The sequence below is a fragment of the Microchirus variegatus genome, assembly GCF_963457635.1.
Source record: "Microchirus variegatus genome assembly, chromosome: 7".
NCBI classification, from domain to species: Eukaryota; Metazoa; Chordata; class Actinopteri; order Pleuronectiformes; family Soleidae; genus Microchirus; species Microchirus variegatus.
The window spans coordinates 12,482,410-12,497,291 of NC_139808.1; the positions used below are offsets into that span (position 1 = coordinate 12,482,410).

Sequence of the window (14,882 nt, forward strand, 5' to 3'; positions counted from 1 at the left end):
CAAAGTGCAAAAAGGCAACAACAACTTCGACAAATTCATTTTTGGAAGTGTTTCAGAAAATTGAGGAAACAAAGACCCAGATCTACAAACTGATACATTATGGTTGTCACAATTTTATGGATTGGAACTCATTTGCACTATTGCAATGCCGATAGTAATATAATTAACCACACCCCAAGTAGTCTTAATATGTTAATTGAACAACCTGAAACCTTAGGAAGTGTCATACCTCTTTTTTTTTTAATGCCCAACATTGTACATGTATTCCTAAATGAGACTCCAGCGTCTCCAAGTTACAGAATCAGACTCTGGAATCTTCTCTTGATGTTCTCTTCCATTCGACTTTTCACTTGCGAGCGGCATCATAATTGGCAACAAACCAATCGCAGGTTTCCTTCAGAGCTGAAAGTGACAACAACAAAAATCAGTGTCAGTCCTGCATACGTCATAAAATTGTGTATAATGTGCACATACTGATAAAAATCAGCCTAGCCACTGTAGATTAAGTGAGCATGGCCCATGAACCCCATGAAACATACTGTAAATTTCCCTTGCTGTTGGATTTTGTGTAACGTTTCATCAAGTTTATTCATATCAAACAGAACAATAATTCAGGATTTACTAGGGTCCTAGATCATCATCCACACAAATGGCACTTTTCCACGACACAGTTCCAACACGACTCAGCTCGGCACGGCTCGACTCTCGGTTTGGTATTGTTTTCCATTACTATAGTACCATCTCAATGTGGGCAGAGTCAGCTGCCGTGACGCCGATTTATAAGCGACACACACACAAACTAGTGACTGGTAAAGCAGTTGTTTTCGGTGTACTGAATCATTAGAATCAGTTCATTCAAAATATTTTTTTTACAGAATTGTTGAGTCGAGGAACTGTGCGGTGAAAAAGTGCCAATAGAGTAATTTCATAAAGAAAGTTCCACCTTGATTGAAGGGTGTGAATTTGAAGTCTGGCAGGTGTTGCTGGAGCTTTGCATTGCTGGCTGTCTTCTTGAATTGGCCATCTGCTTTAGTGGTATCATACTACAGGTCCATGGTCAAGGAAACTACAAAACTCGTAGGAGACTGGACTTGCTTGAGTTGAGCTGAAGACGCACCAGCACGTCAGACCAAAACAAGGGTGATGTGTTCGTCAGCACAAAAACAGACGATGAAAGCACAATATCAATGTGTTGAGATCTTGTACAAAATGCAAAATTGAAGTTTATAGCAACTTTGCTGAAAACTGGAAGGATTTAAACAATTCTTACAATGCGATTCTCGTCCACATGGACATGGAGTTTTACAAAGTTATTTTAAATCTGAAAAATACAAAATTATAAATGTTATAAATAAATACAAATTGAAATAACTATCAGTTAACAAGGATAGATTAAATGCAGAGGGCAAATGCCCGATCACTAGTTGGTATGTGTGCAAATAAAACAAATTCTAATTCTAAAAGGATACTTGGACTTCTCCGTTAAAGTCCATTGCCCGGGCAACTGCTTCTGCAGCTTCTTGGATGGACAATTCCTCTTCCTCTCCAACTGCAGACACAACGCGGTCAATACACCGTACATAGCTTCAATATCAGCATCTTGCATGTGCCATGTATGATGACTCACCAGAGAGGATGATCGGGTCAACCTCTGAGTATTCGTACAAGACCCACAGGAAGAGACGAGCCAAGTCCAAAGAGTAAATGAACTGTCTTCTGGGTTTACCAGAGCCCCAGACCACGAATGGCTTCCCCTCATCTAGCAAAACAAACAACACAGAAAGTACATGATTAAAATTAATCCAATAAATACATTCAATTGGTAAATTCATATTGCAAAGCCAGATGTTTATGACCACATCTATGTCCCTTTTCATGCTAAATCACTGTCGCACGGTGTCATTAGCTCTCGTCTGTGCATTCTTGTGCTACTGTTCTAACGTCCCTTGGGTAGAGAGATCTGCTGCTGTCCCTCACTTAGGTTTTAAACATAGGCATACAGTACTGCAGGGAGGTCCCAGAAAAGAGCCATGACACCAAACAATAACTTATGACAAACATTAAATAAAGCATGTTTTGACTACACTGCTCCTGACTCAAGTCCATACTAATTTATAGTGTACACCATCATAAAAACACAATCTATCAGTCAGTGTCATTCATGAAAAAACACATTCACTTAATCAACTTAGTGATATTGTTAATGAGGGGAGGATTATGCCCCACTAACAGTGAATGATATATACAGTATTAGTGAAAAAACTTTAAAGTGTTTCACCTCAGGACAAAGACGGTTGGATTGGTGCGTGACTACTTATTTGTATATGAAGATGTGACTTACTTTTAGCAATGTACGCTTTGTGGATGAGGCCTGGCAGCACATGCCCATCCTCGATGCTGAAGTTGTCATGCGGACCAAATACATTGGTGGGGATCACAGCAGTGAAGCAGCACTTGCTACCTTGTTCCTCAACGTATCCCCTGTGAAACACACATACTTACGTCATTTGTAAGGGTGTCACAGTTTGCAATTTCTAGTAGTGCAACAGTATGTGTATATATATATATATATATTTATATATGTTATATTATATTATAACATTGAATTAATCATTTTGGGTTCACATTTTTGACATTTGAAAAACACTGGCCAACATTTTTCAACATTTTATGGCATTTTATGGACCAAAAGGTTAATAGAGAAAATAATCGACAGATTACTCCATTATGAAAATAATTGTTAGTTGCAGCCCTATTGTATGATGTATTATTTATCAAATGTATAGAAATGGGAACAGATTCAGGAGCAGGAATCACTGTATATGCCACATCTCACGTTTGATTCATGAAACGCAATGGCTGGAAATGATCTTCTCATTTGAAGACCACGCCCCCATACAGGATATTCATGGTGGTAGAGACCTTGCCCCTTACGTTTACAACACAACATTACACAATTGAGAGTTCACATACCTGTTTTGGATATCAATCATTCTCTTTGCATAGGAATAGCCAAAGTTTGACTTGTGAGGTGGACCGTTGTGGATCTAGTACAAAGACGATAGAAGAAGGGAAGAGTTAGCAACTGAGCAGGGAGGCGAGTGTGGTGCAGTCTGAATTCAGGAGACTCTTACCATGGTCTCATCAATAGGATATGTGGTCTCATTAGGAAAGATGCAGGTGGACAGGCATGACACCACCTTGACAGCACCAACCTCATTCGCTGCCTGCAGCACATTATCATTGATGTAGACGTTCTGTCTCTGCAGGGACAAGACATGTCAGAAGGTAGACATGTGACGTATGTACAGAACAAACATTCAAGTCAACACAAATCTCCCACCGAAGTATTGCCTCAAAGTAGTACACATATCTAGTTAGCAGTGATAGTAAATAAGCAATGTCCTCATACATAAAAGTCCAGGTTGCACTTCATGTTCCGAAACAGGCCTCCAACCAAAGCGGCCAAGTGGATGACATGGGTTGGCTGATGCTTCTTAAATAATGCAAGTGTCTCATCTGGGTCCCTGAAGATACAGAACCGTGAGAAAGCATGATAAAATAAATGCAGGAACAGTTTGTGAGTTTTCTTTTGTGTTTGTGAAGGTACTGATACATCAGTGCTGTTTCAAAGATGTGTGGCTCTTACATGAGGTTGGCATCTTTGGAGGAGAGAAATATCCACTCTTCCCCCTCCTTGGCCTCTCGCTCTTCTTTGATCACATGCTGTATGGCATTGCCTACCATGCCAGACCCCCCTGTCACCAACACCTTCATTGTAAATGTGTAAGTGCTGTGAACACAGACACAAATATAGTTATTGAGGCATACACAATGAATAGCTGCAGAATGCTGCTGCCGCTGCCGCTGCTGCTGCTCAGGCTGTGCTATTCTTGTTGGACTTGTCTTGGCAGTTTGATTATCTGATTACTGTTGTGTACTTTGTGGGCCTTGAGGAGCATTTTGTGAAGTTATAGTTTGGTTTGGGCTTTGGCACATCAGCACCGCACTGTCATTAGCATCAGGAAAAAGATTGTGCAAGAAAGATCCATGCAGAAAGACTTGTAATGTAGTAATAATAATAATAATAATAACAACAATAACAATAATAATAATTTTAATAATAATGATGATGATGATGATGATAATACAAAATACTAATGATAAATATGTAATTATAATAATTATACAAAAACCTTGTCATTTACTCTTAATGTTCGAATTTGTTTCCGACTTTATTCTCGAAACTTTTCTTTGGACCATTACGACCTTATTCTCGAAAGATTAAATATTGTGTCTCTTCAATTTGGCCCTACAACTCCATACTAATGTTAATAATAGGAATAATAATATTGAACAACTTCATTTTTTTTTTTCTAATGCTTAAAATAACATCTCACATTTGCCGGTAAATATAACGTAAATACTACAGTGTCGCGGTACAGTTGTATAGTAACTGTTTGCTTGAATTTAAGGTATTGTAACGTGAGGGTTCGGTGTGTGGTGGTTGGATCACTCGAGATATGAATAAACAGACAGATGGAGATGGATATTTAGTCAGAACCCCAAAGGCAGATTCAGCTAATTATTTAAGGATTTTAAACATGCTGCTGTAATTACAGTATTTGAACATGTAAATATGCAAATAATAATGAGGAACATAACTGTGTAAATAGCTATCTGTATACACAATTTCTTTTTAGTAAATTAACTAAAATATATAAACTAACAACTTGTAAACCTTAGAGTATTAAGGCTTTGCAGCAGTGCTCAGCTGTGATTACTGTGGCAAGATCACCGTGCCTCTTTTCCGATTTCCGTTAATCAGACATCAATAACATGGAACACACAGAATATCCTTTTTTTTACTATATCTATATTGATATAGGTATCGATATAAATATATATAGATAGATAGATGTAGATAGACATACCTATGAAAACCTGATTCCACCGCTGTTTCTCTGCGATCCAACGCACAAGTCAAGGAGTGTAGGATGAGTGTAAACCGAGGATTACAAATGCAGTACAATTATAGACAGTTTACCATTGTCATTGTTAGAGAATGTTGTGGAACCTGATTTGCCAAACACCTGTGATCTGTGATTGGTTACAGCTCATCTCGATGAAGGGTGAGCAGTTATAAAACAATAGTTGAGCTGTGGTGTAGACTCTCTAGAATCGGGGGGATACCTGTCATAAACACATATAGGGAGGGAGGAAGAACACAAAGGGGAGGGGGAGAAAACAAAGCGATTGTCGTGATGAAGTGTGAGTCATGGCAGTTTCCCACAGCCGTGCAGTGATGGCTCTGCCCATGTTGAGGAGGTGCTATCCTAACAGGAAACCAAGCATAGTTTGCACTCAATGGGCTTCTCATCAGCTGAATTTTTAAAAATTAAAGTCGTCGAGCTATAGAACAAGCACTATTTCTATGCAGAAAATAACGAAGCACTGAACAGTTTTGTACAAAACCACCATCTTTGAGAGTCAAAGGTCAAATCAGGAGAAAATAGTAGCAGAAATACCACACCTCAGTTGCGATAGTTACACCCTGTAGCTTAAACACACTATTCAGTTTTTACATACAAGTATCCTCAATTGTTATTATTACTTTATTTTAATTTTTTCTATTATTATTTGCACATTGTTTGTTGCCTGATTATGTTCCTATTGGGCCACATACATAAAATAAGAAAATATCCTAGGAGGCAGACCGTATATCTCACTCTTCATTCATTATGATGCACAGTATTTGTATTGTATCGTTATGTCTACATTTCCAACTATCATGTGGATGTGATGTAATATTCAATGTAATTATAACATTGGTTGCTGTGCTTATGTGCCTTACCTCCAAATAAAAATATTAATAAAAAAAAAGAAAAGATCCTCAACAGGTAACACAAAAAAAGAAAAAAAAAAAAAGAAAAAAAATACCACACCAAGTAGAACAACGTGTCTCCGTCGTCTGATTCTTCAGCTTTACATTGTTCACGACGTTCAACCCGTTAGTAGCTATTGGTGCCAAAAAAGCAACAGGTGTTACAGGAGGATATAATATTGAATATGTACAGTAGGTTCCCCATAAACAATATAGTCATAGAGCTTTTTTATCCTTCTGCCTTTTAGCCACTGTCTCAAGATATTTGATAAAAAAAAAAATTAACTGATCAATAGTTTGAAAGAATGAGATTGCTTGTGTATGTGATGAAAATCATTCCTGTGGGGTGGTGGAGACAATGAAGATGTGAAAAAAGTAGCACCCCCACACAAAAACATCAGCGTAACTGATCTGCACAACTCACATCAGGGGGGTGAGACAAGTCCTACAGAGGAATTTGACCAGGCATGTGTGTGTGTTGTGGTAAGCCTGACATGCTTCAGTTAAATTGAATGAGAAGTTGAAATGATGGGTGTAACCTGGGCTCACCTCACCTGGGCTCACCTCACCTCACTCTAGATATGAAGAAACAGCCAGATGTAAACATTTTACAGACCAAAAGTTGAAGAGGAAGCGTATAAGTTAAGAGGGTGTGCTAGGGCGTTACCAAAACCAATTAAGGCAGAATTTTCCTTTGAGTAATTACAGTATTAAAGTAAATGCAAATAATAATAAGGAACATAACTATGTGCCCAGGGCAGATAATGCGCCTTGAAAATGACATATATCCATAGGTATGAAAATTCTGCCTTAATTGGTTTCGGTAACGCCCTAGCACACCCTCTTAAGGGGGGGTCCCAGATCTCCATAACGAAAAATAGCTGGAGGGTTTTAATTATATGGCTGTTCATAGTTCCACATACCTATCTCACATACAAAGTATGGGCCGATTTGGCTGACCCCCATCTTCCCACCTCTGCCTGGTTTTGCCTGGTTTTCTCGTGCAATGACTCTTAAAAGCACTGACTGCAAAAACTAGTTGAACAAAAAGAAAAAGTTGCTCTTGTTTACTCACTCAAAAACCTTTTCAACCGCACTATGAACATGTATTTGTTCCTGTTTTCTCTTTTTATTTGTAATGTATTTGCTTTTCATGTGGAATGTTGCAGGACAATCTTGAAAATGATGATGAGGTGTAAGAAGATGAGGTGCACTTGGACAAGATGAGTCTGCAAGAGGATGCAGTGAGAGACAGGCACCTGCTCCAGTAGCATTTGGCAGGTCATTTCATCATTAGGGAAACAGAAACAAGAACCACTCTGGGCTGTAATTGCTTTGTGCGCAGGGACGGCAGCACCAGAGAATATTTCTTGGAAGAGCAGGGAGGCCATGAAGAAGCATAAGGCTGTATGATTGGGTTCGAGGTGGTGGTTAATAGCCAGATGTCGCTCTGATGGCAAGCAGCATTTGTTGTATTCCTATATTATCTCAAATTCTGATTCTAAAGCCACAACACAAACACAAAAGCCACAACACAAACACAAAAGCCACAACACAAATACAAAAGCCAAAGCCACAACACAAATACAAAAGCCAAAGCCACAACACAAATACAAAAGCCAAAGCCACAACACAAATACAAACGCCACATAGAGCCCATTCCGGAAATATTTAACTACTTCAAAATACACACGTGCCACTGTTAAATTAATACCGTCATGTAGCGTATAGAGTCATACTTTCCAAACAATGTGTCTGAATGCAAGCGCAAGTGCGGAAGGTCTGCATTTGAATATGAAAGCAAACCCTTCAGTCTCTAGTTCATGAATGATGAGACCAGGGAACTGTGTTCCTGTTTCCTGGCTGGGGGAAAACAGATTTAACAGATTTAAATAACTGCAGCCACATCAGAGTCATTTTTAGTCCGAGTGTGAACACAAAGCGATGTGGCCTCATCATATCAGAGCTGCGGCGATTAGAAAATATTTCTGACACAAGTGTGAAGGCATGTAAAGCATGAAGTCATTTATTTGTTGACGGGGGGGAAGGGCAGATCCTGTTTAAGTACTCTTAAGAGCAATGCTTTAATGTGCTCAGCATTGCAGATTGGTGACATCTTACAGTGAAAGAAGCTGTTTTATTTACAGGCTGTTCACTCGCTCTTGGATGTTGGATAATACCAGTCTTTTCTTTAATTTAAGATATGTTCAAATTGAACTTGGTAGATCTTTTCATGTATCATCAGAATAGATGCATAGACTCTCTTCGAGACAGTCAGACAGTGGGTTTTTTTCACTTCAAATCATCATCGTTCTGAAATGTCTCAGTTCACAAGTCTTCTTACCGTGTTCTCCTTCTTCCTATTACATACATGCAAAATCAACTTTTTAATAAGTTAAATCCTTATATTTGGGACTCTGGAGGTCCTATCAGTCAGCAAAGTGTGAAAAAAGATGACTCACTCGTGTTTTTGTGGTCCTCCTCAGTCTAAGTACAGGAGATGAAACACGCAATGTTGACTTCCACACTCATTGGGACGTCACATTGCGCTAAATTCCTGCAATTGTTGTCTCTCGGAGCTCCGTTTGTCCGTAAAACACATGAGAGTGCATGCGAGGGCAACGGTATCCGAAAATTGGAAGTCCACGAAGTCCACAAACTTTTTTGGCCGACTGTACATCAGGATGTGCAATACTGCCCTCTACAGGGGAAAACAAATTATATCTGCAGATCAAAGTTCTTCTTCGTCTTTTTCTTTTTCCTGACTATTTCCATTAGGCTACACACCCTCCTCACCAGTGAGTACATCAGTGGTGGACTGGGTCATCTTTCAACTGGAAGGCCATCGGTTCAATCCCCAGCTCCTCAAGGGTGTGATCCGGAGCAAGACAGTTAACCTCAAGTTGCCCCCGAGTGGTCATGATGACTACAAACGTGTAATATCCAGACTATTTTCTAAAGTCTGCCAACATGAAGATTATTAAGCACTGTATGCTCTCTTTTAAACACGACTGTGACGGTAGTTCTTTGTTTCACGTTTGGAAAACTTTGCAGGGAGATGGATGCTGGACATGAACACACTGGTCGGGCGGTTGAGCCATGCACAAAGACATCAAAGTTATTGATACAAATGAACCTTCCTCAGATCTTCAAATTGTCATGACATGAAACAGTGAAGTGGTAAAGTATACACTCTCCTCACATCCTCAGTGCACTCATGTATTTCTGTTCTTTGCAAGCAGCAATCCCACTAATGTTCTTCTACGAATTAGAGTACATAGAGACTTGTCTGAAGAGGAAAAGAAAGAAGACTATTAACATCAACAACAAGCATTTGTAAACGGTTAGATCTATGCTGCCCCCATGTGGTTAAAATATTGAAATACAGGTGTTTAGCGAAACACCTATACTGTTAATTCAAGAATTCTTAAATGTAATTTTGTGGTACTTGTTCCATATATCATTACATGATTACAGGGAAATTGTGTACTTTGTACTTTGGCATTTATTTGCCACATTTATGTAATTATATTACAGTTTGAACACTTCAAAACCATACAGGGATACTCATTCTCAGTTCATTGCTAAGTTTGAGAATTCTAGAACTGCAAATGAGATTTAGGCTACCTTTCACAAAATTCAAGAGTCATTTATTGTTTCAAATCTCCTATTTTATTCAAATTTACCAAAACCAAATGATTCATATTCATGTTTGCACATGTACAGATAATGTACCCCTAATCCCAAACACAAAACAACAAAATTATTATCTATATATAAAAAAACAGAAAAAACACTCAACAGAAACTCAGAGAATGTCCCAAATATTCACAGATCGTCGGTTTGGAGCAACTGCAAGACATTTACTTTGACAAGATCAGAGGTTTCACTTGAAGAATACATTTCACAATGAAGATGCACATTAATTCCCTCTACTTTTTTTTTATTATGATTATATTCTTTTTCCAATGAAAATATGATGGGGATCTGGTACTTAAAAACAATGTGATCGAGAGGAAACCAAGTCTTCTCCAAAAGTTTAACAGTAATAATACCCGTTTGTGTAATAACAACAAAAACAGATGAATGAAGGCCTAATATCACCACAATCGCAAAAAAATGATTAACCCTTTAAAAAAAAAAAGAAATCACCTCCAAGTTCTGTTTCATGAGCCAAACCATGTTTTTCATCTTTCCAGCCACTACAAAAAAAATAAAAATCAGGCAAATTTCTGACCTTTGAGTCATCAAAGTAAAATAGGGAAGGTGATGATGACAGTCTGAACCACAGGGGACGTTTTTAACCCTCACTGTATTTCAGTCTATTACGACGGCACCACCCTCTGCGAATGGTGGTGCGAGAAACCTTTGCAGCTGTAACCGATGCCCAGTCTCCCGCAAATGGTCAGTGTTAGCCCACTCTGAGAGGCGGAGCTACAAGGACCACGCCATCTCCTCGGACAAACAGCATTGGAATGTTCCTCTTGGTCGACTAAAAAGGACAAAAAATTAATTAATTAACTGCGGGGGATTAACTGATAGTCAACTGATACTTTCTACGACTTTTTAACTTGACTAGACATTGGGAATTCAGTTTTGTGAGTATACTGTGAAGCAGCATGACTGTATAGTTTCAGTAAAAGAAATCATGCTGTACCTTGTAGAGTTCTTCATAAGTCTCCTCATCGATCTCCACCGTTGTCACAGTCTCCTCCACGTCACCTAGGATCATGTTCAGATGTTGGTCGTAGGCCTGAAAACACAAACAAAAAGATGATTTACTCTTCCAGTGATCTCTTGAGAATCTTAACACTTTCTACAGATCATAACATGGAGGCCAAGCTCACTGCTCAAAATGGTTAGCCTGCTGCTCTACAATCACGCACATTGACAAACTTTCGAAACTTTGTTGGCAGTGTGTACTTGCGTGTGTGCGCGCACATCTTACATGTAGTCGCCCGCGGAGCTCCCTGTCGTTTCGCATCTTGACATAGATCCTCTCATCAAGACTGAGCCTGATCAGGTCAAGTGGTTCCTCTACCGTGTTGGTGGTCGGTTGCTGCAACAAACAAATGGCATGTGTCACACATGAGACAGTTAGATACAAGAAACTTTCAATCATTCATTCATCTTAAACTGCTTTCTCCTCCACATGAAGGTTGTGGGGGGCACTGGTGCCAATCCAAGCTGACGTAGGGCGAAAGGCAGGGTAGACTCTGGACAAGTCGTCAGTCCATTGGAGACCAACAGCCATCCACTCTCGCACTCACGGTAAATTTAGAGTGTCCAATTTGCCTTATCCCCAAATCTGCATGCTTTTCATCAAGAAAATGAAAGAACAAAAAGAAACTGCCATATGGATTGGATGGAGTGACAGAAATGGCAATGTGAATTCACTGCTGGAGCTCAATGATTGTTATTCTGATCACATGATCATCGACTCACATCTAGGGCTACTATTTTGATATTTTGATGTTCAAACAATTAAAACAAGCACTCTAATTTTTCAGCTTCCTAAATGCACATATGTTGTGGTGTCTTTACGCCCATGAGTAAATACACACTTTTGGTTTGAGGAAAAAACATGATATTTAAGTACTTCATGATTATTTTTTCCAATATATTAAGGACCAAACCGCAAATAAGCAATTGATGAATCAAATATTTAAATACTCGTTTCAGTCCTAAAAGATTTAAATAAAATATCTGAACACACTCAAAATGTGTGGGTACATGATGAAAGGTGTTACTGATACTGCTCCACGAAGAGCTAAAGGTTATCTGAGGACTAAGTTATGTTACAGAAATATTTTATTTAGTGGTAACTATGTAAGCATGTTGGGCGAAACAATCTACAGCTAGCATTTCATACAAAGCTCATTCAGCGTGTACATAAATAATACAGAGATAAATGATGTGAACTTTCTCTTTGTTTGTTATTTAAGGTACAGACGTTTGAATGTGTGCCTGGGTTATCTGTATAGTTTTTGTTTTGTTTTATTAAAAACTGTTTGTTTTCGATGCCAAACAACCACTCAAACACGTTTGGCACTACATGCTAACCAAGCTAACGTAGCTGAGTCGGGTCACAAACAATTTCGGGCTATGAACAACGCACAAAGCAACACAACGAAACACTAAAATGTGCACATGGACAAAACTGCCTGATGCTGTTTGTTCAGATTTTAAACGTTTGCTTTAAAACAGTAGGAATTAAAGCGGCGGCACCGACCTGTTCTACTTCGTCCGCCATGATTTTTAAGTCAGCGTCGTGTCGCCACTCTCTCCAGAAGTGTACGGAGGTTGCCAGGTCCGCTAAAAACACGCGCTTTGGTGTCACTTCTGAACATATCAGACATCTCTTCCAGATGTTTAAATGCAATGGATACAGTTTTTCATAAATCGACAAATCACAATCGAATTGAAAGTTTGTTTTGGATGAAATACTTAATGTATTTGATCTTCCTCACAACTAATTTTTAATTATATTGTATTTACTAAAACACCACTGATTTATATGCATTTTTGGTTGAAGTATCTTCTGCAAAATCTTATCATTTATAAATCAAAATTTTATTGCGATTTTTGTTTGTTTGTTATTTAAATAACCTGTTTCAAAGTGTTTTACAGACACCTGATCTGATATAGTAAATGTTTATTTGTTATTATTTTATTGTTTTTATAGTTTTTTATGCTTTTCTTTCATTTCCATTTTAACGTGTTTGTTGGTTTTTATGTAACTCAGCTTATTTTAATCAAAGCTTACTTAGGCTTATCTCTAGGTAAAAGCTTATCTCTATTGTTGTTATTATCATTAGTAGTAGTAGTAGTAGTACTGCTGACTAAATACTATGTCTACTAGTAGCAGTCATAAGAGAACAGGACTGAATAATGTATTGCTATTTTTTATCTCTATGTAAGATTTGCATTGGGACTTGTGGATACTGTCCCAATCCCATCCCATGTGTACTGGAGGATAAAGGCCAAACTTGGCAACCCATTACGTACTTCCAAGCGGATAAGCAGTGTCACTTGTCTGACCGTCTCTCCTCCCGCTTTTCCAGACCTTTCCATCCTACGTGTCTTCAGTCTGGCAGCTGTCGACTCAGCCGTCCAACGGCGAGTTTTTATTTAATCTTTTAACTTTACTCTTGTTGACATTTATTTTCATTAATACACGTTTTTTGACAATGTGGCGTAGTAAGTCGAGTGTGGCCACTGTAAAGCAAAAGCTTTCCAGTTTTACAGCGTCAAAATGTTCAAATGTCGAGTCCCAGAGGAAGGTCACAGGTCAGTAGTTGTGTTCAGTTTGCACCAGAGTTTTGTTTAGGTTGCGAATGGAAACGTGTCAAGACACGTTATCCGGTTCTTTTTGTGATAGGACTAGTATGTCAGTCGTCCGAGGTCATCTTCAGGAGTTAGCTGTAGGCAATTCCACTTACTGAGTAAATGATGTAAAAGAAGAAAAAAGTGTGTGCTTGCACCTACAGTCTGTCACAGAGGTGATAATTCTGACAATCAATCTTTTGAATGAGTGGTTATTTATTTTTTAAATTTTTGCTAAATATCTATTTTGCCCTCCACAATGGTTGTTATGTGCCCAAGTCAGACAGTTAGTAGACGTGGTAGAAAATGGTGAAACACTGGGGGGGGGGGGGATCCTACAATATCTTTGTAAATAGAAGTATTTGAGGCTTCTTAAGGCCACATAGTAAAACTGAGGTTTTGGAGATGTTTAAACAGGTTCTGTTAATGCCTCATCCAACTACGTCTTAATCATAGGTCCAAAAATGCAAAATACATTTATACATATATACATGTATATATCGCTCTCCTGCTGATTTTGTACTCAGTCTTAGTTTAAATGCATTATTGTCTTTTATTTGTGTGCCTCCTCTCCCAGTCCAGGCCAGTGTCCCCATACTGGTTGTTGGTGCAGGTCTGTAGAGGCAGAGCAGAGCAGAGCAGTGGTGTTACCCATTCCGCACTCAGCTGCAGTGTGGCTCTGTGGTGGAAGAGATCCCTGCTACAAACCAACATACTCCGGCTGATTTGTGGATCAAAGCTTGTAGTTGTATACTTATTTAAAGCAACAATCGTGCTACCTTCACCATTCAATAACAACTTCAAACTCATGTTAATGGGTCACTGACATCTAACACGGCGCCGCATTCATTGGCACTCTGCAGTGTATAATGTATAATTTAAACTGCCAGGCCCAGTAAGTTCAATAATTATGCTAACCTGAAATTTAAAAAAAGTTAAATTGTAAATTATCAACACGGGATTTGTGTGTCCACACATAAGCAACCCATACTGTACCTTTATTTTGTTTGCTATGTTCCATGCTGTAGTGCAGCTCCTGTATCCCTGGTTTTGACATTGATGTGTCGGAGCGTCATCTGTGAAACCCAATGATTGATTATATTGTTATTGTTGACCTTGTTGAGGTATTATTTCATACACTTTTTCCTCATAGATTTATGTTAGTGCTGATTCTTTTCTAGGCATTTCTCTATTATGAGTATGTTTCTCATAATTGCATATACATTTTGCATATGATTCTTTACATAGGCCTTTGAACTGTTAGTCTTTCAACTTTGTGCTTTTATGTTAATTTATGTATTTCATTCAGGGAGATTGGAGTATAGGCCTCTGATTTTCTCTTAATGTGTAATTTGTATACCTTTTTCATCTGGAAAGCACTTTGTGATAAGCATATAAAAGTGTTATAAAAATAAATAAAATGTTCACCAAATGTACTAGTGGTAGTGCAGTGATACTGCTACTGTAAGAGAGACTTAATCCACCATCTGTTTCCTCCTCCTCCTCTCTCTGCTCTCTCTCTTCACTACATCTTGCAGGCTCCAGCATGGGAGAGACTGGCCACTAGATGGCGTCCAACAGCAGGAAGAATATTGAACAAACATGGTGTTTGTACAAATAGTGGTCTCCACGGAGCTGACACAGGTCCTGACTTAAAGATATAAGGCCCATT

The 14,882-nt window shown here is 38.7% G+C and overlaps 2 protein-coding genes across 2 annotated transcripts; both read right to left on the bottom strand.

The window, feature by feature from the left end:
* Positions 1–346: 346 nt before the first annotated feature.
* LOC310929696 (GDP-L-fucose synthase-like) lies at positions 347–3,777 on the bottom strand (the record flags this gene model as incomplete). The annotated part of the gene is made up of 9 exons (XM_083892540.1): positions 347–402; positions 944–1,043; positions 1,470–1,549; positions 1,628–1,759; positions 2,342–2,457; positions 2,956–3,047; positions 3,135–3,263; positions 3,413–3,527; positions 3,650–3,777. The coding sequence occupies 9 exons, from the start codon at positions 3,775–3,777 to the stop codon at positions 347–349; spliced, it is 948 nt and encodes a 315-aa protein (XP_083748666.1).
* Positions 3,778–9,592: 5,815 nt separating this feature from the next.
* On the bottom strand, positions 9,593–12,137 carry lsm3 (LSM3 homolog, U6 small nuclear RNA and mRNA degradation associated; the record flags this gene model as incomplete). The annotated part of the gene is made up of 4 exons (XM_083891926.1): positions 9,593–10,376; positions 10,542–10,637; positions 10,833–10,943; positions 12,117–12,137. 4 exons carry the CDS (start codon positions 12,135–12,137, stop codon positions 10,296–10,298), a joined length of 309 nt encoding a protein of 102 aa, XP_083748052.1. The 3' UTR covers positions 9,593–10,295.
* Positions 12,138–14,882: the final 2,745 nt, after the last annotated feature.